General features: G+C 41.2%; 1 protein-coding gene across 5 annotated transcripts in view; it reads left to right on the top strand.

Moving 5' to 3' along the window:
* The window catches only part of pde4d (phosphodiesterase 4D, cAMP-specific), a 135,701-nt gene that overhangs the window by 103,174 nt on the left and 9,552 nt on the right, over positions 1-22,975 (top strand). For 4 of the 5 annotated variants that reach the window (XM_044025701.1, XM_044025702.1, XM_044025704.1 and 1 more), the window contains exons 2-7: positions 11,017-11,208; positions 12,248-12,284; positions 12,365-12,441; positions 12,630-12,679; positions 16,338-16,450; positions 22,869-22,962. In XM_044025701.1, coding sequence (XP_043881636.1) covers positions 11,017-11,208; positions 12,248-12,284; positions 12,365-12,441; positions 12,630-12,679; positions 16,338-16,450; positions 22,869-22,962 — 563 coding nt within the window. Of the gene's footprint in view, positions 1-1,354; positions 1,974-11,016; positions 11,209-12,247; positions 12,285-12,364; positions 12,442-12,629; positions 12,680-16,337; positions 16,451-22,868; positions 22,963-22,975 lie in introns of those variants that run through there. The other variant, XM_044025705.1, reaches the window with a different exon arrangement.

Below are 22,975 nucleotides of genomic sequence, written 5' to 3'. Positions count from 1 at the left end.
ATGCAAGATGATTCGTGAAAGCAAAGTCTCTCTAACTTTCACATCTCACCAGTCTTGTATAAACTACTTGAAAGCGATACTTGAGTAAAAGTACAAGTATCTTACTAGAAAATTAGTCACCTTTTAAAATATTACTTGAGTAAAAGTCTTAAAGTACCTGACATTTATTGTACTTAAGTATCAAACGTAATTTTCTGATATAAAATGTACTTGAGTATTAGAATTATTTAAACAAAGTGAGCAATTACAATTTTGAATATGACATTTATTTATACAATAAAAGCATAATAATAGTTACGAACAATTTCGAACAATATTAGAAATGTACCTTCTGTCATGAATGATGACAAGCTCTCTCTCTCTCTCGCTCTCTCTCTTTCAGTCTCCCTGTGTCTGCTTGTATATTTGAAACTTTTTTGAACTTTTGGAGTCTGTGGAGCTTCTAGACGTCACACTGTGTTTTAATTCAACCTGGAGACGAAGTCTGTGGTTTATCTGCGTGAAGTCCCTCGCTCACTGGTTGGCCGCTCAGCTGACAGCCGATAGCTGAAACCCGGCGTCTGGAGTGTACAACAGAAACCCGGAGACAACTAAACTAGCGTCAACAGACAGGCATTACGTCACCAGCTCAACTTTTATTGTGTAGTAACGAGTAACGAAGATGGTTAAGGGAAATGCATCGGAGTAAAGGTACACATTTTATTTAGGAAATGTAGTGGAGTAAAAGTAGTATTTGTACTACTTGGTTACACACAACACTGCATCTCACAAATGTGTTTCCTTCTCTTGATCTTTTCCTTTGTTTTTCCCTTTGTCGTCCAGCCTAAAAAAAATACACACACATGTGTAATACAGGCATGCATCGCATTGGGCTTGACATGACTCATTCATGTGTGATTGATATGCATGGCAGCTAACACACCTGTCTGTCTGGTGCAGACACAGCTGTCTCGTTTCTATCTAAATAGTTGTGCACCAATGACTTTTCATGATGCGCGATAAGGGAATCAGAGAATGACGATTATACAAGCCACTTAGCCCTGGCTCAGAGACAGGTGAAACAATTTGCAACCTAAAACACAACAAAGGTCACCAACCTGTCCCATAACCTCTATGAATATTGTTTTAAAATGGCTGATTTACTGTAGTTCAGTCTCTTGCCAAAAAGTGCAAGCTTTTCAAGAAATTAATGTTTTCTCAATTATTTCATTACACACGTGATGAGACTTGGCAAACATGTCTTTGCACCCTGTTTCCAAATCATTGTCGTGCTTTGGATAGTTTTAGGTTACTGTGGCAGCTGAGACACAAGGCACACAAGTCCCACCCATCAAGGAATAACTACTCCCATAACAACCCCTCCCACTTAAGACACATCCAGTCTGCAGCTTGGCTAAAACGACGAGTCAGAGGGAGGAGGTGGGTCATTTAACACGGGGAGAGGAGGGCACAGTTGTAAAGAGACGGAGGTAGGGAGGGAAGGTAAATAAAGGAATGTGGGAGAGATAAGATCCTATTTCCACCCGTCAGGAGTAAAGACACAGGGATTTTCAAAGCAAGAAGCAGAGTGAGCGAGAATATCTGCGGGAGTGCATGTCTGGATGAGGAGAGAGGAGAGAGGAAGATCACGTGCTGATCTGGCAAGAAAGATAAAATGCAAGTGAGAGAGTGACTGAGGGAGAGCGGAGTAAATAACCACCTACTGTCAACCGAGAGTGAGCAGCAGCGTGGAGTAGTGCCGGACGGAGGGTTTAATCTGACTGCTGCACCACGCTGAGGAGAGGAAGCCTCCGTTGGATCACAACAGCAGAGGGCACCAGGTGGCCCAGAGGGGTGTGCCTGTGTGTGCATGTATATGTGTGTGTGTTGTGTACACATGCAGGTGTGAATGAGGAAAAAAGCCCGACCATGAGTATCATTCTTAAACCACGTTCACGCTCAACCAGCTCTCTGAAGAACACGGAGGGAATCTGGTAAATGGATGAGAAACTTTCTCCATATTAATCCCGTTGTTGTGTGTGTTGTTGTGTGTTGTGTGTCCTCCATCTGCCTGCTTGTTGCTTTCTGAAAAGCTTTTCCCCTCACCAGATTGTCCCAGGTTCTTTCTTTTCATTCCGAGTCCCTGCTGGTTGGGTCTGCTCTATTTCTCGCAGTCTTTCAGCTGAATGCTTACGCTTCGTCTTGTGTAGTTAAAGCCCTGGCTTCCCTGCATAGTCACGGTCGACCCTGTCGATATGACGGTATGTCATGTTAGTCTTACTGTTGTTTGGAGGTGTGGTTCTATCCACTGTGTCCCTGACCTCAGTGACTCAGTAACAACATGCACTTGCTGTAGTTGTCGTGAACCTGATGTCGGCAAAGGCGTAATTCAGTGAGGAATGCACTGTGACACAGATTATTGCCGGATTGTAGATGAAGTGCCACCGGCACAATTCATGCTGGCCTCCCCCCATGTCTCCTCCCCCCTCGTGTCTCAACTTGTCCTTGCCTGTTATCACTATTTTCCTACGGTGGGGGCGAAAAGAAAAGTTCCTGATAGCTTTAACATTCAAAGTTAATATTTACATTTGTTCGATTAACGTGCTTTCAGCCGGAGCTGCGAAGGGATGAGAACAACCCCGGACAGATACACGGTGTCCACGGGGGGTTTGTGAAGAGGTTGCTCAGCATCATGTGCTTGAAGACCTCCCTGTGGGGTTCACAGTGTTCTCACATTGTCATTTTGTTAATCTGCTCTGCATCATCGTCGTCGTCCATAGCAGGAATTGACGCCGGTGTGAAAGGAGGACATGTTAATTAGTCCTCTAAGGGGTTGTGGTTCCTCCGATGACGGACAGTACGTGACTCGTCTCATGGTAAAGCTGAGAATCTGGCAGTGCAGTGTTGGTCTTGCATGAGCCATCTTTTTGAATAGCTACCAAAAAGCAGCGCTCAGCTGGACTAAGTGTACCGCCTTCTCCATCTGTCCATCTGCCCGCGTCTCTTCTGTCACTCACTGTCTTATCAAGGACTTTCTTTCCACTAGTTCTCAACATTGCTTTGTCTGTCCTAACTGTTATCTCTGTGTGACTGTTGGTGTCACAGCAGCAGCCCTGAGTTGTATGTGATAATGCAGCTGTTTGTGCTGAGTGTTATCTCCTGCCTTTGTGAAGCTACTTCTCATCCAAATTACAAGTACTGTACACATAAGACAGGGCAATAATTCAATTGATTTAAATTCAGTCATTTAATTCACAATATCATTTTGTTCAATATTAATATAACAAAGGTTTTATACATATATATATACAGTATATTGTATCCTGGGAATGCATTGTGAAAACACACTTTATTGTGATTTTGCACAGTTTCTGACCACATTTAATCCTTTAACACCGACATTAGCGCAAGCACGTTTTGCATTACCGAAACTATGCGGTGAAAAATTCCAACCGTTTCTGACAGCTGAGGAGTTTTTGGACATTGGGACTCAAACAAATGCTATTCTATGCTATTCATTTTATCCTGTTTCAAATTTAACACGCATAATCTGGTGTTCATGTACAACCACAGTGTTTATTTTAGAGAAAAGTTTTTTGGGTTTTTTTGACATTTAAAATTGTTGATACACTATTAGTGTAAATTGTAAATAACTGCCAGATATTGAAAGTTATTCTGGAAAAATGGGCAAAAGCAGTCAGTAACAGGACATTTTCTTTCCCTTTTTAGGGTTAAAATAAGCAAAAAATTGTGCTTCACAACCTCAGTTTCCCCTGAGTTGAGAAATATCTTCATTCTTTAAGTGCCCACCAGTGACACTTGGTCCTGTTAGCATCTGTTAGCAAAGATGGCGGACACTGTTTACATGGGAATGAGGTCCCGTCCCCCTACCAGTGGGTCTAAAAAGTGTAGAATTAGTGTTGCAGTTTCAAGCCTCGGACCAAGTGTCACTCACTGGGCATGTAACAAAAAAAGAATGAAGATATTTCTCGACTCAGGGGAAAGTGAGGTTGGGAAGCACCATTAAGTACTACCCCTATTCTAGTAAAACAAATGCACATCGGTGAAGTATTCCTTTAACCTTCAACACACTGATATTTTCTTATATCAACTGATTTGAAAAACATTTCATATTGCTAATGTTTCTGGCCACATCACCTAGCTCTAACTGATGTTCTGTGTGTTTGTGCACCTGTATGCTTGTGTGCTCATGCATGTGAGATGTCCCACCCCACTCCTCCATGTAAATGCAGCTTTGTGTACAGGGTTTTTTTTTGTATATCGCTCACAATGATGTCTCAGTAAATATTGCTTGACTTTTGAAGGGATGGGGAGTGGGGGAGGATGTGATGTTTGTGAAATCCTCTTTGCTCCACACACCTATTGTAGTCATGTGTAGCCCCGACCTCTGTTCTTCAACAGGAATGTGGAATTGCTTCCTCACTTTAAAACCCAGGGTGACGCTGTCATGCTCTGAGATGAAGCGTGGAGAAGTGAGGAATGTTTAACTTTGAATTAGAGCGTTTGCATCTGGTTTTTGTCGGTTTTCAGCCAGGCAGAATCTCGAAGGCCATGTGTTGTCTGGTCTCTCACAGGGCCACTTTTTTTCTACTTTTATACTCACGCAGAGAGAATGAATAGCATTGAAAACAGTACGAACAGGACGGCTTTGCTTTGCTTTTTAAAACCATGTGATTTGAAATGTTGCTACGTTGGCCAGAGTGAACTCTTTGTGTGCGTCGTATGATTGACCGAGTTCTGTGAACGCCGGAGTGACAGCAGGTACCAAAGCGACGCCACGACAAAAAAGTGAAGGATTCATTTTGCAAAAACCTGGCAGGGCAAGAAACACCAGAAGGAAAGAGAAAAATGTAGAGAGGGAAAAGAGGAAAAATAATCCACAATGTATTATACAGTACTATAACGTACTATTTAAAAAGCCAGACCACGTCTCTTTTTCCAGTTCAGCTTTCTGCTTAGCCAAGTCTCGTAGATCATTTTTAAGTATCATCTTCAAAAAAAATATGTCTGACCAATGAGACATCAGGTCTTCTTGTTGTTTATTTTACTCTTTACGTGAGCATCAGTGTTTATGTGTGAGACAGTCATTCATGTGAGTGACAAGTGGAGTGATGTGAACACAAGCAAGAAGAGAAAGAAGGAGTCTTTGTTATCAGTGAATGTTGAGTCACTTATCTGCTCACTGTCACGTGGGTGTTGGAACTCTTCACAGGGTTTTTTTGTTTGTTTTTTTGTCTTACCCATGTTTTCACGTCACCAGGAGGCTGAATTTTGTTTTGACCTGCTGACATAGAGGGTGAGAGCTGTGTGACAGGAGGATGCTGATGAACACCAACGTGATCCATCCAGGGGTTCTTTTTATTTAATTTTGTTTGCCAGAATATTAATGATCCAATTTACACACGTGTACTGCATGTGTAAAAAAAAAAAGAAACAAAAACATTATCACACACTAATTTAATTTAATTTTATTTTAGGATACATGACACCTAAAAGCAGGGACATGTAAATGTATATGTACATATACAGTATATGTATGGATATGTGTATATGTATATATATACGTATACATGTAAATGTATATGTACATATACAATATATGTATGGATATGTGTATATGTATATATATACGTATACATGTAAATGTATATGTACATATATATATATGTATATATGTATATACGTATACATGTATGTATATATATATTTATATATATATATATATATATATATATATATATATATATATATATATATATATATATATATATATATATATATATATATACATGTATATATACGTATATAAACTGTATATATGTCCTTATTTATACCTTTAATGTTGTAAGTCAGTATCATATCATCCACATGTCACTGTTTTTTAGATTCTGGCTGCTTTAGATGAGTGTGATACAGTTTTTTTAAGATATTGGTGTCAGTATTTGTACAAAACTATTTTTAACCAAACACTTATTACTTGATATTATCCCATATTATATATCATATATATATTTTATGTGAAAAACATGTTAAAATATTGGAATATATCAATGTACATGTCACAAAGATACTGTATATCTGTATATATACATATGTACATATACATATATATATGTATAAAGTACAATATGAATCAATGCTCACTCCATGTACTGTATCTGAGAGCTGAGAGTTACATGTTTCAGATGACATAATGTTTTTCATTTATGATAATATGAATGGCATGTTTATCAGTGGTGATTTGTGGGATTTTAACATGCTTGGCTTGACAACACATTTGTGTTTAGTCAGCATGGAGGAGAAATCAATTAGTCACAGGATTAATCATTTTCTTTAGACAGCACTTTAATTTGACAAAGCAGGGAATGTGTTCTGAACGGTGATACTTTTCTCTCATTTGCCGGGACACCACGTTCACGTTATACGTAATAATACACAGTCATGCAAGCATGTGACGCAAGAAGTCAAAGGTTGACCAATATGGGTGTGTGTGTGTCTGAGACCTCTCTTAAGTCATGCACATATTTGTTCAGGATCACGTACCAGCACAGTCCTCAGGGACGCTCTAATAAACATTTCAATTCACAAACACACACGTTCATTGGCAGCCCTGTCATACCGCCAGGGCTCCGTGCAGGTTCTGGTTTCCTGCAATCATATTCTGGGTTGTGAAGACGAGCGGGAAGTAGAGGAAGTATGGAGGGGAAAAGTGCCGGTGGTGTGTTTACTTCCGCCTCCAGTAACGCAGAGTAATGTCCTCCCACTTTTGGCTGGTTCGCCACAAAGCACCAAGGTTCTGAGACTCCAGAACAGAGTCGCAACTAGAACCATGTCTGTCTGAAAGCACGATCATAGACGCAATGCATTCCCTAGCCCCTGTCGGGACGTTTGACAACTTATTTCCAAATAAATAAAACCACAGCACCTGGCAGTCACTCTCTGTTTCCTGGCAGCACTTTGTCGTTTCTTCTTCTTGAATTGAATTGAACAACATTTTGATATATTTGGCCATTCCATATCTAAAAGGCCTAACCCTAAAGCCTTAAGTCATAACCTCTCAAACTGCTTTACACACAGAGAGACAAGCCTCTTCTTGTCCGTCCTCTACTGCCTGCTCTCCTCTGTGTCCTCGCAGCCTTCTAAAATAGAGTGTCATCTTCCCTCTGTGTGCTCGGACAAACAGCTCTATTCTCATCTGCACTTCTCCACCGTTGTTTGGAAAGCTTTCCCCATCTTATTACAATTTTAAAGTGGACAAAAGCATTTTTGACGTATTACGTAAATCCACTAACTTTCCTTCGCCTCTTGGAAACAAGCGTTTACATAGTACATCTGGTATTGTTGGACGTTTTCTGAAACACAGACTCTGCTGCAACCCTAACCAACCCTCAGCTGATTATTTATCAAAGACACTCATGCCCTGACTTCTTTCTTCAGAACTTTTCCTAACAGCTCAGTTACATCAAGTCTTGTCTACTCCTGGAGTGTGTATTAGTTGCTCGAGTGACCTAGGGCAGACAATGAATGAGTCATTGATTTATGCCATTTGTGTGCGTGTGTGAGTAAACAGAGCCAGAGGTGATGGAAATTCAAAGCAATGGAGACCAAAGAGCTGTGTGCAGCAGTGTCCTCAGTGCCCTGAGGTTTATAGTGTACGTGACCCTGTCGTGTCCTACAGTTTAAAGCCACAGCCTCCATTCTTAATCAGTGTAAGTGACATTACAACTACGTTCCTTGAGTAAGAAATAGCACTGCCGTGTTACAGTGGACTTGGAACATTTTCTTCCTAGAAATGTTCTTTCCTCTTTTCCCCTGAAAGAATGAAACCCTCCTCTTGTGGGAAACTATGTCCAGCACACATGCAGGGAATTCCTCTTGTCTACTCACAGCCTCGGGCTAATGCAGCTTAACCCCCCCCCCATGCCTTTTCTTTCAAGGCACTTTATTACTTTTATCTTACTTCATCTGTATTGTTTGTTTTTTTTTCCTGAGGAGCTGTCTTCAGACATCACAGAGATATTGAGCTTTGATTAGAAGAGAGTTCAGCTATCAGTTGATCTCCGGTATGTTATTGTTGTGTTTTTGTCCAAAAACGCGCTTGTTGCATAGTGAAACACGTGGATTAAACATAAAATACATGCAATTTCCAATGGAAAGTCACTATATCTTGAATATTATTGTCCAAAACTCACAAAACAAACAAACTCCAGGGTTCCTTACATTGGGTAGTTGCTGAATATTATTGCTGAATTCATTATTCGTTATAAGTGAAAGTAAAATCTTATCATTCACTTTTGAGGTGCATGCCAAAATTGACAAGTCGAATTGGCTTAGGTATTTAAAATCGATGTTGTTTTTTTTGGTTGATCCAAGTTCATTTCGAGCCTCCAATAACAGGCTTGAGTATAAACCCTACATTGTGTTTCTCTAGTAGTGAAAAGGCTGGAACAGGTGGCGTGATGTTTTTGGAGGACAAACAAAAAGTTGCAGGTCACGCTTTAGAAGCAGCATTTCAAAGAGCAAATATGTGCTTCCCTGCTATTTTCTTTTTTTTGGACAATAATTCCCTTTTTTGGAATGAACTGTGTTGTGTTGGGGGAATACAGGCCTATTGTCTCGGCCTCTTATGTGATGCTGGATTTGCCTCCACGCTTAATGGAAATCCACTTGCTGGTTATGCTCAGGCTTTTTATTGAATCTCACAACATGGTTATAAGGGCGTTGACATTTTTCCCTTTTCTTGTAATAGGCTCGATGCTTATGTTTCACTCCCACAAAGGGCATGTCTGTGCAGTGACATTGTACACAGGAGCATATTATGCACACGCAGACACTCCGTGAGCGGTATTATGTGTATGTGTTGTTGTGTGTAGGCCGTGACGTCAGACGTACATGTGACGATGAATCGCTTGTTAAACATACGCTCTCTGTATTGTGTTTCAGCACTGACACCACCTCGCTGTGTGTGTGTGTGTGTGTGTGTCTTGTACGCAAACACCTTGCGCGTGCCGACGCACATCTGTCACACAACACCGGCAGCAGAACAAACCAAACTGTGCCTGGAATGACGACTTTACAAGTCAGTTGTTTGAGTCCGATCCACTGTATGCGACTTGATTGTGGATTGGTGTTTGTGGACGAGTGTGCGTCCAGTTTATGAAGATGAAACTGGGTACAAGAAACAGTGGGGGGTGAATCGGGGACAGAGATTGTTGTGCGGGATAAAAACTACACAAAAAAAAAAAGAATAAAACTTGGGAGGAAAAATTTGCTGCATTTTTCGTATTCTTTCTAAGAGCTGCTTAGAGAAGAGGACGCAGACAATACGATTGCCCTTCCCTCAGACATCAAGCAGACAGTCAGACTATCTCATTCCACATCTGAAGCTCACACTCACTTAGGAGAAATAGCTTAGTGTTTAGCCAGTTATTTGTAGTGGAAAATATGATTGGCATGTGCTGCACGGGCTCTGTTTATTGGTACACTATTGAATTTGATGTGAGAAATAAATGGACCAGAAAGTGTTGAAAATATTTAGCATATACTGTACTGTATATATTATATATATATATATATATATATATATATATGTATGTATGTATATATGTGTATATGTATATATGTGTATATATATATATATATGTGTGTGTGTGTTTCTGGCTTGTGAAGATGTGTGTCATATATATATATATGTGTATGTATATATACTGTATATATAACGTCACACCTCTGCTTACCTTACCCTACATGTAATTCATAGACTGCACTCAAGAGACATCATTGACACAGTCTCTGACAGATATAAGTGGAATGAGAGAGAGAGACAATAATAGATCCCATCCATAATACTTGCTTGTAAGACTGAGCCAACAAGGTCTGTGCCAGAGATGTTGCATAGGAGAAAAAACTAAAACATAATGACTCCTTCCTTTCTCGCACAACAAACCTTGTTAAACACAATTTATAGTGATACGTTGCTGAATGTGATTTACCCTGGGAAAAAAACAGGGAAAATATTGCCCAAGTTGAATAAGCATCTGCACAGGTTGTCCTTCTGTGTATTGGTTAAGGAGTAGAATGTGTTAGATTATAACGTGTGTTTGTTTCTGTCGTTAGGTTCATGGTGTCAAAGGGGGGGGACGTCACTGTGTGCATTATGTGTCATGCTGAGGGAAATCAAACCCCCCCATCCCCATCCCCGACCTCAGCATTCACTGTAGGATCGCTTGGGTGCCCTCGCGATGAGGGAGATATCCCAGGTGACGGGCATTAGGCATCATCACCTTATCGCCCGGGAGAGGAAGCAGCTCGCCATGACATCAGAGTGGGAAATGATGTTGTTGCTGTTTCTGAAACAGTGGTAGAGCAGAGGCATTACTTGCAGCCCTGCACGCGTTTGTAATAAAGTGTTTAAATTGTGGTTGTGTGCGGCGACCTCTCAAAGTCTTCTGCTAATCACAATCATCCAATAATTGTGCATGTAATGAGTGACTGAGTGGCTGATTATAATTGCAATATTATGCTTATGAGCATATTTACGTCAGCATTGCGCACCTAAGCCTCAAAATGCCTGGACCTTTTTTTTTGCTCAGTTCAACTATAAAAGGGTCAGAAAATGTCCTGTGAAAAAGTGCCATTAGAACTTTCAATATCTGACATGTTACAAGAAAAACAAAATGTTTTACTGAGAAAAAATGCTGTAGTTGTACAAGAACACAAGATTTTGTGTGTCAAATTTGAAATTTGAACAGTGTAAAACATATTAAGGGTTTTGTGCAATGTTTTCACATTCGTGCAAACGTGTTGTCTGCGATATGCTCGGTGTTCAAGGGTTAAGTCAATCGCTCAGACATGCTGTCGTACATTTCGTCTCTTTAGCATAACGTTCAACATAATCACAAAGAAATCTCTTGACCAGAACTGGATCGAGATAACGTTTCCATTCTTCTCAGTCCTGAATAAAATGATATACCCTAGTCTGACCTTTGTCTTTTTTGTCTCTCTCTCCATCTGCAGCTTCGATGTGGACAATGGCACATCGTCAGGCCGCAGCCCCCTGGACCCGATGGCCAGCCCGGGCTCAGGCCTCATCCTGCAGGCCAATTTCGTCCACAGTCAACGGAGAGAGTCATTCCTCTACCGCTCTGACAGTGACTACGACCTCTCCCCCAAGTCGATGTCCCGAAACTCCTCCATTGCCAGTGACATGTGAGTGCATGATGGGATTTTTGCCAAAGGGAGACACCAGCGCATAGATGTTATGATGAACGCCCCCCCCACCCCCAGTTCTCTGCCTGTGACTGGATGTTTATCACACCAGGTCTTACAGCTGCTACAGTCATTGCTCTGGCCCTGATGGGAAGTGTGCATGACCACCAGCTTCAGTGTCACAACACTTAACCACAGACAGTATCACGCACTCAGGATCCAAAATTCTCCATTATGTCAGTACCATATAATATTTAAATTCATATTATCATTTTAACACCAACTGCTGGCTTGTTTTTTGTGTTTTTTTGTGTGGTACATATGTACACATACTGTTTCCCACACCATGGTGGATATCCAGTTGCATACTTGGTGCTACAGGAAATAAAATATTGACCGAAAACCCAGCATTTCGATCCATCCTGCGGGAGAAAAAACATGTCCTTCAGTAACCTTAGACTTCCTGCTGTGTTTTGCTCTGGAGTATAAAGACCAGTGACACACTCTCACTATCCAGTTACCGTGTTAAAACCCACTATGAAAGGTTTTTAAAGTCGTCTGCTTATAATAGAAGGAGGACGGTGAGATATTATCTTAGAGGAAAGTCATATTAAGAAGACAATAATAGAGAGTAACCGTTTGGTAAAGGCAGCCATCATCAAACGTCTTCTCCTGCCCTTTAAAAGTTTAAAAAGCACACCCTTTTTGACTTAAAGTCAAGATGTTTCAACCCACAGTTTCCACACTGTCACTTCACATTTGACTCTGTGACACTGGCACATTCCTGTCACCTGAGTGGATGTTTACACCTTTCAGTCTTCACACCCATAACATCGTGATCAAACATGAATACGACTCTAAATGTATAGATAAAGTTCCTTTATTGCGCCGTGTGTTCCGTGTTACAGCGCCTGTTCTGAAAACTGCTTGATTTGATGCGATGACCCTTTAACCCTAAACCCACCCTCCCTTTTTTTTGACCTTTGCTATCACACTCTTCTGTTTCTAATATTGAGGCCACTTTCTTTGTATCTTTCAGTCATGGAGACGATATGATTGTAACGCCATTTGCACAGGTAAGTGCTCTAGTCGTGCTCCTTCACACGTCATCGTAAGTGATGAAGGACTGAATCATTCCGTCTTCTTCTCCTCTCAGGTTCTCGCCAGTTTGAGAACTGTACGAAACAACTTCGGTGCATTAACTAATCTACAGCAAGACAGGCCGTCCAATAAGTAAGTCTCCCAATGTTCTCCTTTAGCCCAGTCACATGCTGCACCTGCCCTGTGCTGTGTCAAGTCTCAGTCAGAGTCTGGGGTTGCATCGCCATCTGCTGTTCACATTGAGTACTACAACAACAGTAGTTCTATCACAGCGCCGTGCTCCTAATAATGGTGTTTTTGTTCTGTTTCAATCATGACAGGAGATCACCCATGTGCAACCCACCACCCATCACCAAGACGACCTTCACAGGTATGTAGACAAAGAAAGAGGGACATTGTGCATGTGTGTGTGGGGTAATAATAGTAGTAGTACATTGTGCCACATGAATGTTTGTGTGTTTTGGAAGATGTTAGCCTGGATGACACGGTGGCTGACAGGCGAATAAAACGTCGGAAGTAGTCGGAATGTAAATATGTTGAGCATAAAAAATGGCATTTGTTGCAGAACACTGGATCAGTTGAACGAATGCACGGAGAGGAGAAAACTAAAGGTGCAACTAAAACCAAGTATTTTCCATGTCAGTAGCTCTGTTAGTGTCTTGTCTTTCCTATCTAAAGTTTTAGCAGGTATAATTATTTCCTCGATACTTTTTGTAGAACTGTGAACCTTAGTTTCCTCTGTACTTGTCCATCACCGTAAACGTATCAGTACTTCATAGTCATGGATTGTCAGCTTATGTATGTATTATATATAATTGCACAGTTTGTCTGGTTTGAGTTAGATTCCGACGGAGCGTTGTCCTTGAAAGTAATCGTAAACTCACTGGTGGTTACAGGGGAGAGGCTGTGTAAGGTCCACTATAAATAGATTATTTAAACTGTGTTTTGACTCCAAGCAGAAAACCATTAACACAAGCATTCCTGCACATTGTAAACAGAAGTTAAGACAATGTGTTACCCGTGCAAGAAGGGAGACAAATGATCTCTTGTAAGGACATATTTTCCCTCCCAAAAATCCGGGTCCCGCAAAAACTGATTATACTGTATGTCACGGTTGTTTGAGAGTAATGACTGCTTGTGAAGAAGCAAAGTTTTGCTGAAGCAGTGACTGCGTAATCATGCAGAGAAAGACAATAAATTAATAATAATATTATAATAATAATAAGACAAATGAATAGATGCTCGGTTGTTCAGTCAGAGTTTAGGCTGTGTGGGATTAAAGAAATGGACAATTCTGTCTTTATCTCTCTTTTGGAGGGACATGGAAAAAACAAATAAATATGTATAAAATGTCAATTTAGAGGAAAAAAGTAGGAACATTTTGTTTACTGGCATGATGAAATCTCTGTTGCCCTAATATTTTGGTTTAAACTGTAATGAAATTTAAGTGAGAATATTAAAACAAAGGTAATTAATGTCACTACAGTGTATCGTTCTCTCCTTTCGGCAATGATTCTGTTTGTCTTCCTCCTCCTCCTCCTCTCATCTTCAGCCGCTCGCAGTCCGACTGTCGAGCTGCTCCAGTACATAGTTTGGCTGCAGCCCTGCATCTGTGCAGCAGAGTGGCCTCTCCGAGCGCCGGTGTCTGATGTCGCACTAAGCATGAGAAGAATGTCATTGACGTCAGTGCAGCTGCTGTCAGAAAGCGTAGCACCCCAGCCACTGACACCACACTGGGGAGTGAGACAGAGACAAGAGAAAGGGGAGAGACGGAGAGGGGAGACAAAAGGGGGGAGGAGGAAGGATGTTCAGAGATCACTGGAGGAGACGAAGCATGCAGGAGTAAAAGGTGCTGAATGAAGGGAGAGAGGCAGAGATTAGTCAAAGAGAATGAAGCAACAAAGGATGGGGGCAAAATAATTTAAGCGATGAGCAGAGGCTGTTCTTCATCTCTACAAATGTGACAAATTAGACCTAGAAACTTAAAACTAAGTAGATTTGAGGCTTTTTAAATTCTACTTGTTAGGAAGAAATGGCATCACACAATTAGATCCATGCAATTGTATTTGAATTACATCTATGACCCATTACCACCACCACCACCCATCCCCAGATCACATATCATTAAAACTGTGTGTTCCCAAATTAGTCATGGCATCAATATTAATAGGCTTCTGACAAGGTGACATTTTCTCTTCACATAGACTGACTTTGAGAGAGGCGTGTCCACGATCTCAAGAGAGGATTCTCAAATTCTTAACTGATTTTCGAAGACAAGGGAAGACGGCGCACGCGTAACAACAGATTTGTAATATTTCACTTGTGAGAGCGCGCCAGACTACGCAGTTTAAACAAAAACACATTTCAGGGATATCAAACTATCAAACACTACGTCAGAATAAAAACAAGACAAAGAGGTTGACTGTTACAACTGTTAAACTTGTGTGTTTTGTGCTCAGAAACATAAAAAAAAGAGGCATGGCTGGGAAGACAGTATTACATGGCTTATAAATGCTGCTGTGTGAGTTTGAAATAAAAATAGTATTCATCACAAATGGAGCTTGTACTAGCTGCTGCTAAAAGATTCTAACATTATTATTATTTGTATATCAGGTATCGGTCAGTGCAGGTTTCTGCTCATGCACACAATTGCTACTCTCGTGATCTTGAATCATAACAAACAAGCACGTTTAATATTTAATAATGAAATATTATGATTACGTCTGCAACCCTTTACATGAAGGGGTCATTTGGCCTGATACTTTGTTCAGAGCAGCCTCAAATCAAAACAGTTCCTCGAGTGTTGGGAGAGAAGGATCGGGGCCCAGAATCTGGCAAATGATAAATAGAAATCCACGTAAAAGCAAGTGAAGATTACTCTGCCCTCTTTGCCGTATCACTGGCCATGCGCTTGTTAAACTGTCTCGTCTGGTGTCTTGTGTGCACGAACACAGCAGCACAGGGAGCTCACAGCTCTTCTGTATCATTCCGGTCCATGTCTTGTCACTCTCCCTTCCTCATCCATAGTGCAGTCCTCTCAGGCTTTAGGTACAGCTTGGGGAGAGCAGCACGTTTGGCTACCAGGGACGCCGAAGCAACAGCAGCCCACCCCCTATACACACAGCATCTATAGGAAATATTGGCCAACACACACAGCACCGGACTTTACCCTTTGCTTCATGGATACCATGGATATTTTCATTAGCACAGAGGCTAAGAAGACATAATCATGTGTTTTGGTTAGCATTTTGTCTGGTGTTCTGTGTATGCATGTGTGTGTGTGTGTGTGTGTGTCTGCGTCTGTGTGTTGAACATGTCAGGATGCTCTGAACAAGCTCATGTTTGCTCTGTGCTGGACAGTACTGACATGGACCCTCACTGGTTCTGAGCCTCTCACTGGATCCCCGTTTCCCACGTCCCTGTCTTCCCTCCATCCCTCCTTTGACAGATATGGGCCTGCTAAGCAGACTGTTGTTCATTCTGCTACATGACTGGAATTACACCTCTCGAATGAATGATAGAGTTATCCCTATACACCAAGATCACTGACTGGGATTCGTGTGCTGTGTGTGTGGGGGACAGTGAGTGAGTGAGTGTGTTTGTGGTTTTTGTTTTTGCTCCGTGGTTTCCCCCCTCTGTCTTTTCTGCTGTGGTTTCCATTTATTTGGACACCCAGGACTGACTTTCAGGTGGCTGTTTGCCATCCATCACCTGCGTCTGTGCTCCGTGGAATTGTGGCTGGCACGTAAAAAGGAGGAATACTGGATTTGAGTTTTGTCACTGCATGGGAGATTTCTTTTCACCAAGGAAGATTTGCCACATCTGATTAACTTTTTGGTCAGGATACAGGACAACACCCAGGCCTGTACAGCTGGTCCCGCTGTCCAGTATGAAGAGTCACCCATGTGTCTACTCGGGGTATCCCAGCTTAGCTGTTTGTGGAGTGGGAGACCCCGTGCCTGGACTGTCCACTAGCCCTCTGAAGCGGGCCCTTACTGACCCCTTGCCCTCCTGTCTTGCCCCTGCAGAGGAGGCCTACCAGAAACTGGCTACTGAGACCCTGGAGGAGCTGGACTGGTGCCTGGACCAGCTAGAGACACTGCAGACAAGACACTCCGTCAGTGAGATGGCTTCCAACAAGGTAAGAAAAATGGAAAAGTTTACACCAACCTGTAAAGTCAAAGCTTTCATTTCCATGAATTTTTTTTCTAAGAGTTTTAGACTTAAAGTTATAGAAAAGTACTGCGTAATTTACTGAATGATGCAGAAGGTGCAACACAGAATTCACCGTGGTGTTGTGTTTTTGTGGCATATAAATATGTGGTTCAGATACAGTGCTTGTTGCTGGTTACAGAACTTATTTGTGATTAAATTGGCTGCATATGGCACTGTATTTCCAAACGAACTTTAATTTAGTGGTGTACAGTTTTCACTGGCTTAAAATAAATTCCCATTTGCAGGAGCATTATGGAACATGTTTTATGAGGACAGATTTTTGGAGGTATATATATCATCTATAGTATTTAGTATACATATATATATATGTATATATATATATGTATATATATATATATATATATATATATATATATATATATATATATATATATATATATATACATATATATCTACATATATATATGTATATATATATATATATATATATATATATATATATATCAATCTATACATATGATTTTAGTGTTTGGAGGGAAGCTGCTATGCTGCTTTGAATGCTGATCAGCTCTGGTGATGTCACACACTGTGATGTCACGAGAGGGAGGGATGAACCAAGAGGAGAGGCAGGGAGGACAGACGGACAATGGAATTGCACAAAATGCTCACACTCGCTGTCGATGTTACAACAAGCACGACCCGCACATCGTACCTACCTCATCTAAATGTGAAAGGATTTAGGAAACAAAAGCTCCCGTAACATACCCTGCCTCACTATCACCCATACCCCTGCCTCACCAGGACAGCTATCTCTGGTTGTCATGGCAACAGCCACAGGCCTAACCGTCCTCCTATCTCGCAGCAACACACACTATAGGTAATACAATTGCTGCATCTCCCATACAGCCGTTACTTGTTGTGTCTGTTACCTGCCAACTTTCATTTATCGGCGTTTAACACACGCCTTCATTCAGCAGAAATAAAAAAAAAACAAAAAAACATGTCCTTCCTTCCCCTTCAAAGAAAATTTAACACAATTCAACATTTCTTCCTAATGTGTGATGTGTGGTAACAGTCCTGTGAGAATCCCCACGTATTCTGCTTTAACAATGTCCAGAAATAGTTCAAATTCTGCAGCTTATGCATGTAAACCTTGGATTATCAACAACAACAAGATACCAAAGATGACACACCTGTTTGCCCTCATACCAAGGGCGTTTACTATTAATATTGTATTCACACAGCACCTGAGATACATAGTCTATCACTACACGTCACGTGTGATAAGGAAAGCTGACTCTGTGATTCGTGTTGTGCTGGTTGGATGGTGGTTGTAGTTTAGGATGCTCTCGTGCAGCAGCTCGTCTTCCTCTTCCTCAATCACGTTAGAGTTTGCTTAACTTCCACTGCGTACTTTTGTTGTAGAGTTGAACGTGTTATTTGCGTCATGTGCTTTATGTTTGTTTGGTGGCTTTTGTTGAGCTGTGGTGTCGAGCTGTAAAGGTGTCGGATCACGAGCCTCTTGGCGTCATCATTTTAGTAGAAGTGATGTGAGAGCGAAGCGGGAATATAAATAGTGACATAATTACATAAATGTAACCTTCCTAACCTTTCATGAAAAGGCTTTGAACTGCTGCTGTCCTATGCAACATGCTTTTACTCAAATCTAGTGCTCTAGTGGTGGTCCAAAAATGCTGAAATTCTGATTATCAGTAGTAGTAAGAGCATACCTTGTGGTACATAGTTAAACAAACTGTAAAGGTCTTTCTTTTTAAGCAGGGACCCTTGACATTAGGTCATACTTCACCAATTTGCATTTAGCTTTGTATCGCTAGAATAGCAGTAGCATTTTTGAAAAATCATGTTTCCCAACCTCAGTTTCCCCTGAGTCAAGGAATATCTTTATTCTTTTTTGTGTTACGTGCCCACCAGTGACACTTGGTCTGAGGCTTGAAACTGCAACGCAAATTCCGCGCTTTTTAGAGCCACTCATAGGGGGAAGGAACCTCATTCCCTGAATGTAAACAGTGTCCGCCATCTTTGCTAACAGTTATGCTAACAGGAAGTGTCACTGGTGGGCATGTAACAAAGAAAATAATGAAGATATATTTCTCAGTTCGGAGAAAACTGAGGTCGGGAAGTACAATTTTTCAAAAATACTAGCCCTATTCTAGTAATACAAAAGTAAGTATTGCTTTAATAGACAAACAGTACTTACCAGCCATGCTAAAATGTATTTAGCCATTATCTATTGTCAACTTGGAGATAGACTGTCAGAAATGCTGGAATGTTTCTGTTCAACATTTTAATATGAATATTATGGTGGCACCATTAAAACCCCTGGATTTTGCCTTCATGTTATTTCATATAATTTCTTATTCCAATGTTCTTGCAAAAGTAGCTTTGTGTATTAGTTGTTTATTGTGTGTGTGTTCATATCCACTTCATAACTTATATCACTTCTCGTAATCGGTTGGTTTAAGTTGTTTGTTGGCTTGTTTTATCTCAGGTCTTAAACATTACTCGGTTTAAAACCATCACTTGCCAGTTTATATCAATGAAATCAGTGTTCAGTCAGTTTGTTTGTTTTTTTACACTGTTACTGGCTTCTTTATTACTACTGGCTAGGTGTTAAAGTATTTCCTTCTTCACATTATGTTCAACGGACAGCAGACTCACGCACCGCTCGTAGGCAGTAGAACATTCGTTTCATTTAACAGCGCTCGCAATTAGTGTGTTCCTGCTCCCTGAATAAATGTGCAATGTGAGAAAAAGAAAAAGAAAAGAAAAAGACAAAATTGCGGCCATGATCTGGAGGTGTCTTGGGCTATATACAGCAGGGAGTGGATATTTTTGGTCATTCTGCCGAAGAACAAATTACAAACAAGTCACAGCTAAGCTCGGTGTGACACTTTCCAATTTTTACCCAATAGACTGTGTTCACACCTCTCGGCGAAGCGAGCAAAAATGTGTGTATTTGCTTGATGGAGAGAATGTGTGTGTGTGTGTGTGTGTGTGTGGATAGCAGTGGTGTCTGTGGGTGCCACACCAGTGCATGCTCCCTCAGGGAGTAAACACTGTGTGTGTGTGTGTGTGTGTGTGTGCTGAGCTTCTGCTGTCCTGCTTGGCTCCGAGTCAATCAAAGCCATTGAATGTTAGTTAGCCAGCGGCCTCATCTGCTCCAGCCTGTCTGTAAATTACTCACAGAGCTCGGCTGGCTGTTGAGGTGGGGTGTAAAGTAGGCAGAGACAGATTTGGTCCCTTTTCAATCCATGAAGCACTGGACAGTCGCGGCCGCACCATCAGCGTGTGCACGCACCTACACACCCAGAGAGAGTCTCCTGCTCTTCAGCACATCAACACGATTCACAACAGATTCTCAAAAAGTATTTTTTCTGTATGGAATTAAAATCACGTTGCCCAAGAGAGCTCCAAAACTGTTTGACCTGCATTGTTGTCTGATAACCTGAGATCTGTTCTCCATAATCTTAAGATATTAGCTGTGGTTGTTCTTAAACCATTATTTTTAGCTTTGAATTGTTGATGTGACTTCTTTATAAGTTTTTAATTAATTTGAAGTGTTTTTTTTAATCTAAGACCCAACTAAGGAAATCTTTTTCTTCTGAATCAGTCCATGGAACTTATTTAAAAGAAACAGTTAGATGTTCTCCCTTTTATATTCATTTATTCATTCTTGTTTTCCACTAAAGCACCAAGGTCTTGAGCTCAGTGACACACTCAGCAGCCTCTGTAGTCAAATGAACCCACTTTACATGACTGTGGCGCTCATTCTTTTTGTCCTTTTACTGACAACATCTCATCTGTGAGTCACACATGAATACTGAGGTAAAAGCTGAAATCTCGTCTCATGTTGGATGAGGTAACCCGTGCTTATTCATCATATGCTGTACACAGGGTTAGCTCATTCAGCACAACACAACACATTCATGCCAACACGCACATGCACACACAAGAGCACATCCCTTTGCACTGCAGGAATTAAAAGATAAAAAAAAAACGAAAGGGGTGATTTTCCACTGACTTTAGATCCAGCCAATCACAAGCAGACTTCATGTCAATTCCAATCCAAGCCAATGGGAGGCTGTGATGAGCTCATACTCCAGCCGTACCTGAGCTCTGATTTGCTGCCGTCGTGTGACAGAAGCAGCCTGTGCTCTTCACATGGGAGTTTGTGTCATAGCCATAGAAGCAGGGTAGGCAGCCAGCCCGATTCAGGAGCTAGTGATTTAGAAAAGTATCTTTCCTGGTGCTTTTGGCATCTACCAAGCATCTGCTCCGTCACAGCCTCACCGGTGTGTTCCTGTATCTGAGTCTGTGTGTGCGCGCACGTGTGACCACACTGTGAAGAGACATATCGAACGACGCTTTCTCTGGATGTTTCTGTGGATTTTGGCGAGGACAGACAAAAGATGCCTCATTTATGGACTACACCATCTTTACTGCTGATTTACAATGAACTGAGCTCAGAAGGTTGCTCAGGTTGAGGTTTCCCCTTAAACTTAATCTGTTTTGGATCTGTTGATTTATCAAAATGCCTGAAGCCAATTATCTGCTCTCTGTTTCCTGGGGATATATAAAGGTAAGCTGTGCTCTCAGATTAGTGTGTTTTTTATGCATTAAAACAAGGTGTTTTCTTCAGTTTAAATGAATTTCCAGAGAGTGGGCGTCTTTTGTAGACTCTGATTCATTGTTGACGCAGATTTGGATGCAGGGTAAATTCAGCACAAAGAGAAAACTACTAAATATTGTCTGTGTGTGTGTGTGTAGAATGGATCCATGCTAACATGATACTCGTGAAACTGCTTGTGTGACACTTCTGGATTAATTGTTGATGAATATGTGATGGTAGAGGTGATTGTGCCTGCATTGTACACATAATAATGCACACATGTTATCATTGCACTGTACAGGAAAATTAGTGTTGATTTTGGCTACTAATTTGAATAGAAAAAGTATATAAACTGTATATATTGTTTTCTTTTTATTTCTTTTAAAGAACACAGGTGTATGGCCACATATGTTATCATGGATTTTTTTCTGCTCCCTTAATTACCTGACAAAAGCCCCCACCACAGATGGCTCTTAGCCTCTTGTGTCTCCATTTTAAAAAGCCTCCCAGTGAATACCCATGGGTGTTATTCAATGGGACGTTAATACACCATTGCACAGTAAGCACTTTGCAGTGTTGTAATGGTCTATTTTAAGTGATCTGTATTGATTTGTATAACTAATCAATAGACAGACATTATGCATTCCGACCAAAGCCAGAATAATGGGACACAGTGTCGTGGCTTTGTTCTATAGTCGTTTTTTTTTCTACTGTTTTGCAATCTGACGTTATGAAACAGAAAACACTCGAGCGACTCCCTGATTTCAAGCATTCTCCTCCACATCAATCAGCTGGGTTTTCGAATCAAAAGCCAGAGTTCAATTTTGGTCTGCCACTCCAATTAGGTACAGGACAGAGAGCGGAGAATGGGGTGAGGGGGAGCAGGCAGGCAGGACACGGAAAAAGAGAAATGGAAAGAAAGACACTGGGAAAATAGGCTACTGATTGTACACTTTTCTGGAAGTAGTGCTCTGTCCGGCTTTGTGATGTGTTGCACAAGCAATAGGGACTATCCTGGGCACAGCTTCTGCGATATGACTGGACTTTGGTGGTCATCATTAGCATGTTGCATAATATTCATCCTCACCTAGTGTACAAGATGAATCGGTTGCACCCAGCTGGATTGATAGCAGGCATCTTTAATTCATACGTCTACATAAAAGAAAGTCCAAAGTTTACTTGTTGTTTTCTGGTAAAGAATTGTTAGGTTTTGAGATGTGTGACTTGAATTCATCACTGCTCATTTGCATGAAGGTGAAGCCCAAGCTGCGTCGTGCAAATCGGAGGAGACTCACCACCTTGAGAATCTGCAGGCTTTCAATCTAAAAGAAATTTAAAAAAAAAACAAAGGCAGCCACTGCATTCTTATGTCTTATCAAAAATCTATTTAGAAACACGGCTCAGTGGAACATTTTTGTCACAAAAGGGAAGGTTTTCAAATGAGCAGCCATCTTGGTCCGGCAGCCTCCCTCTCACAGGTGAAGGGGTTTATACAACCAGGTGCAGACAGTGTTTTGGTGTTTGGAGAAGGTTCCTGTCAGTCATCTATTGGAAAGCGTGGCAATCCCTCCTGTCCAAAAAAATCTACCTTAAAGACAACAATTCAAATGAAAACAAAGTTTATTTGCTCATTGAAATGAACTTGCACTTCTCTTCCATAGATGTGTATGTGGTGTTTCATACATAATCAAGATAGTTTTGCTCAGTGTTACACACAGTCCACCAATCGTGTGTTTGTGTGTTACGTTTGCAGTTCAAGAGGATGTTGAACAGGGAGCTGACTCACCTATCAGAGATGAGCCGCTCTGGGAACCAGGTGTCCGAGTTCATCTCCAGCACGTTCCTGGGTGAGTGACGGCA

This window comes from Solea senegalensis, linkage group LG5 (assembly GCF_019176455.1).
Source record: "Solea senegalensis isolate Sse05_10M linkage group LG5, IFAPA_SoseM_1, whole genome shotgun sequence".
Classification (NCBI taxonomy): Eukaryota; Metazoa; Chordata; class Actinopteri; order Pleuronectiformes; family Soleidae; genus Solea; species Solea senegalensis.
The sequence above is the reverse complement of the archived record's forward strand: the minus strand, read 5'-3'. Positions and strand labels throughout refer to the sequence as shown.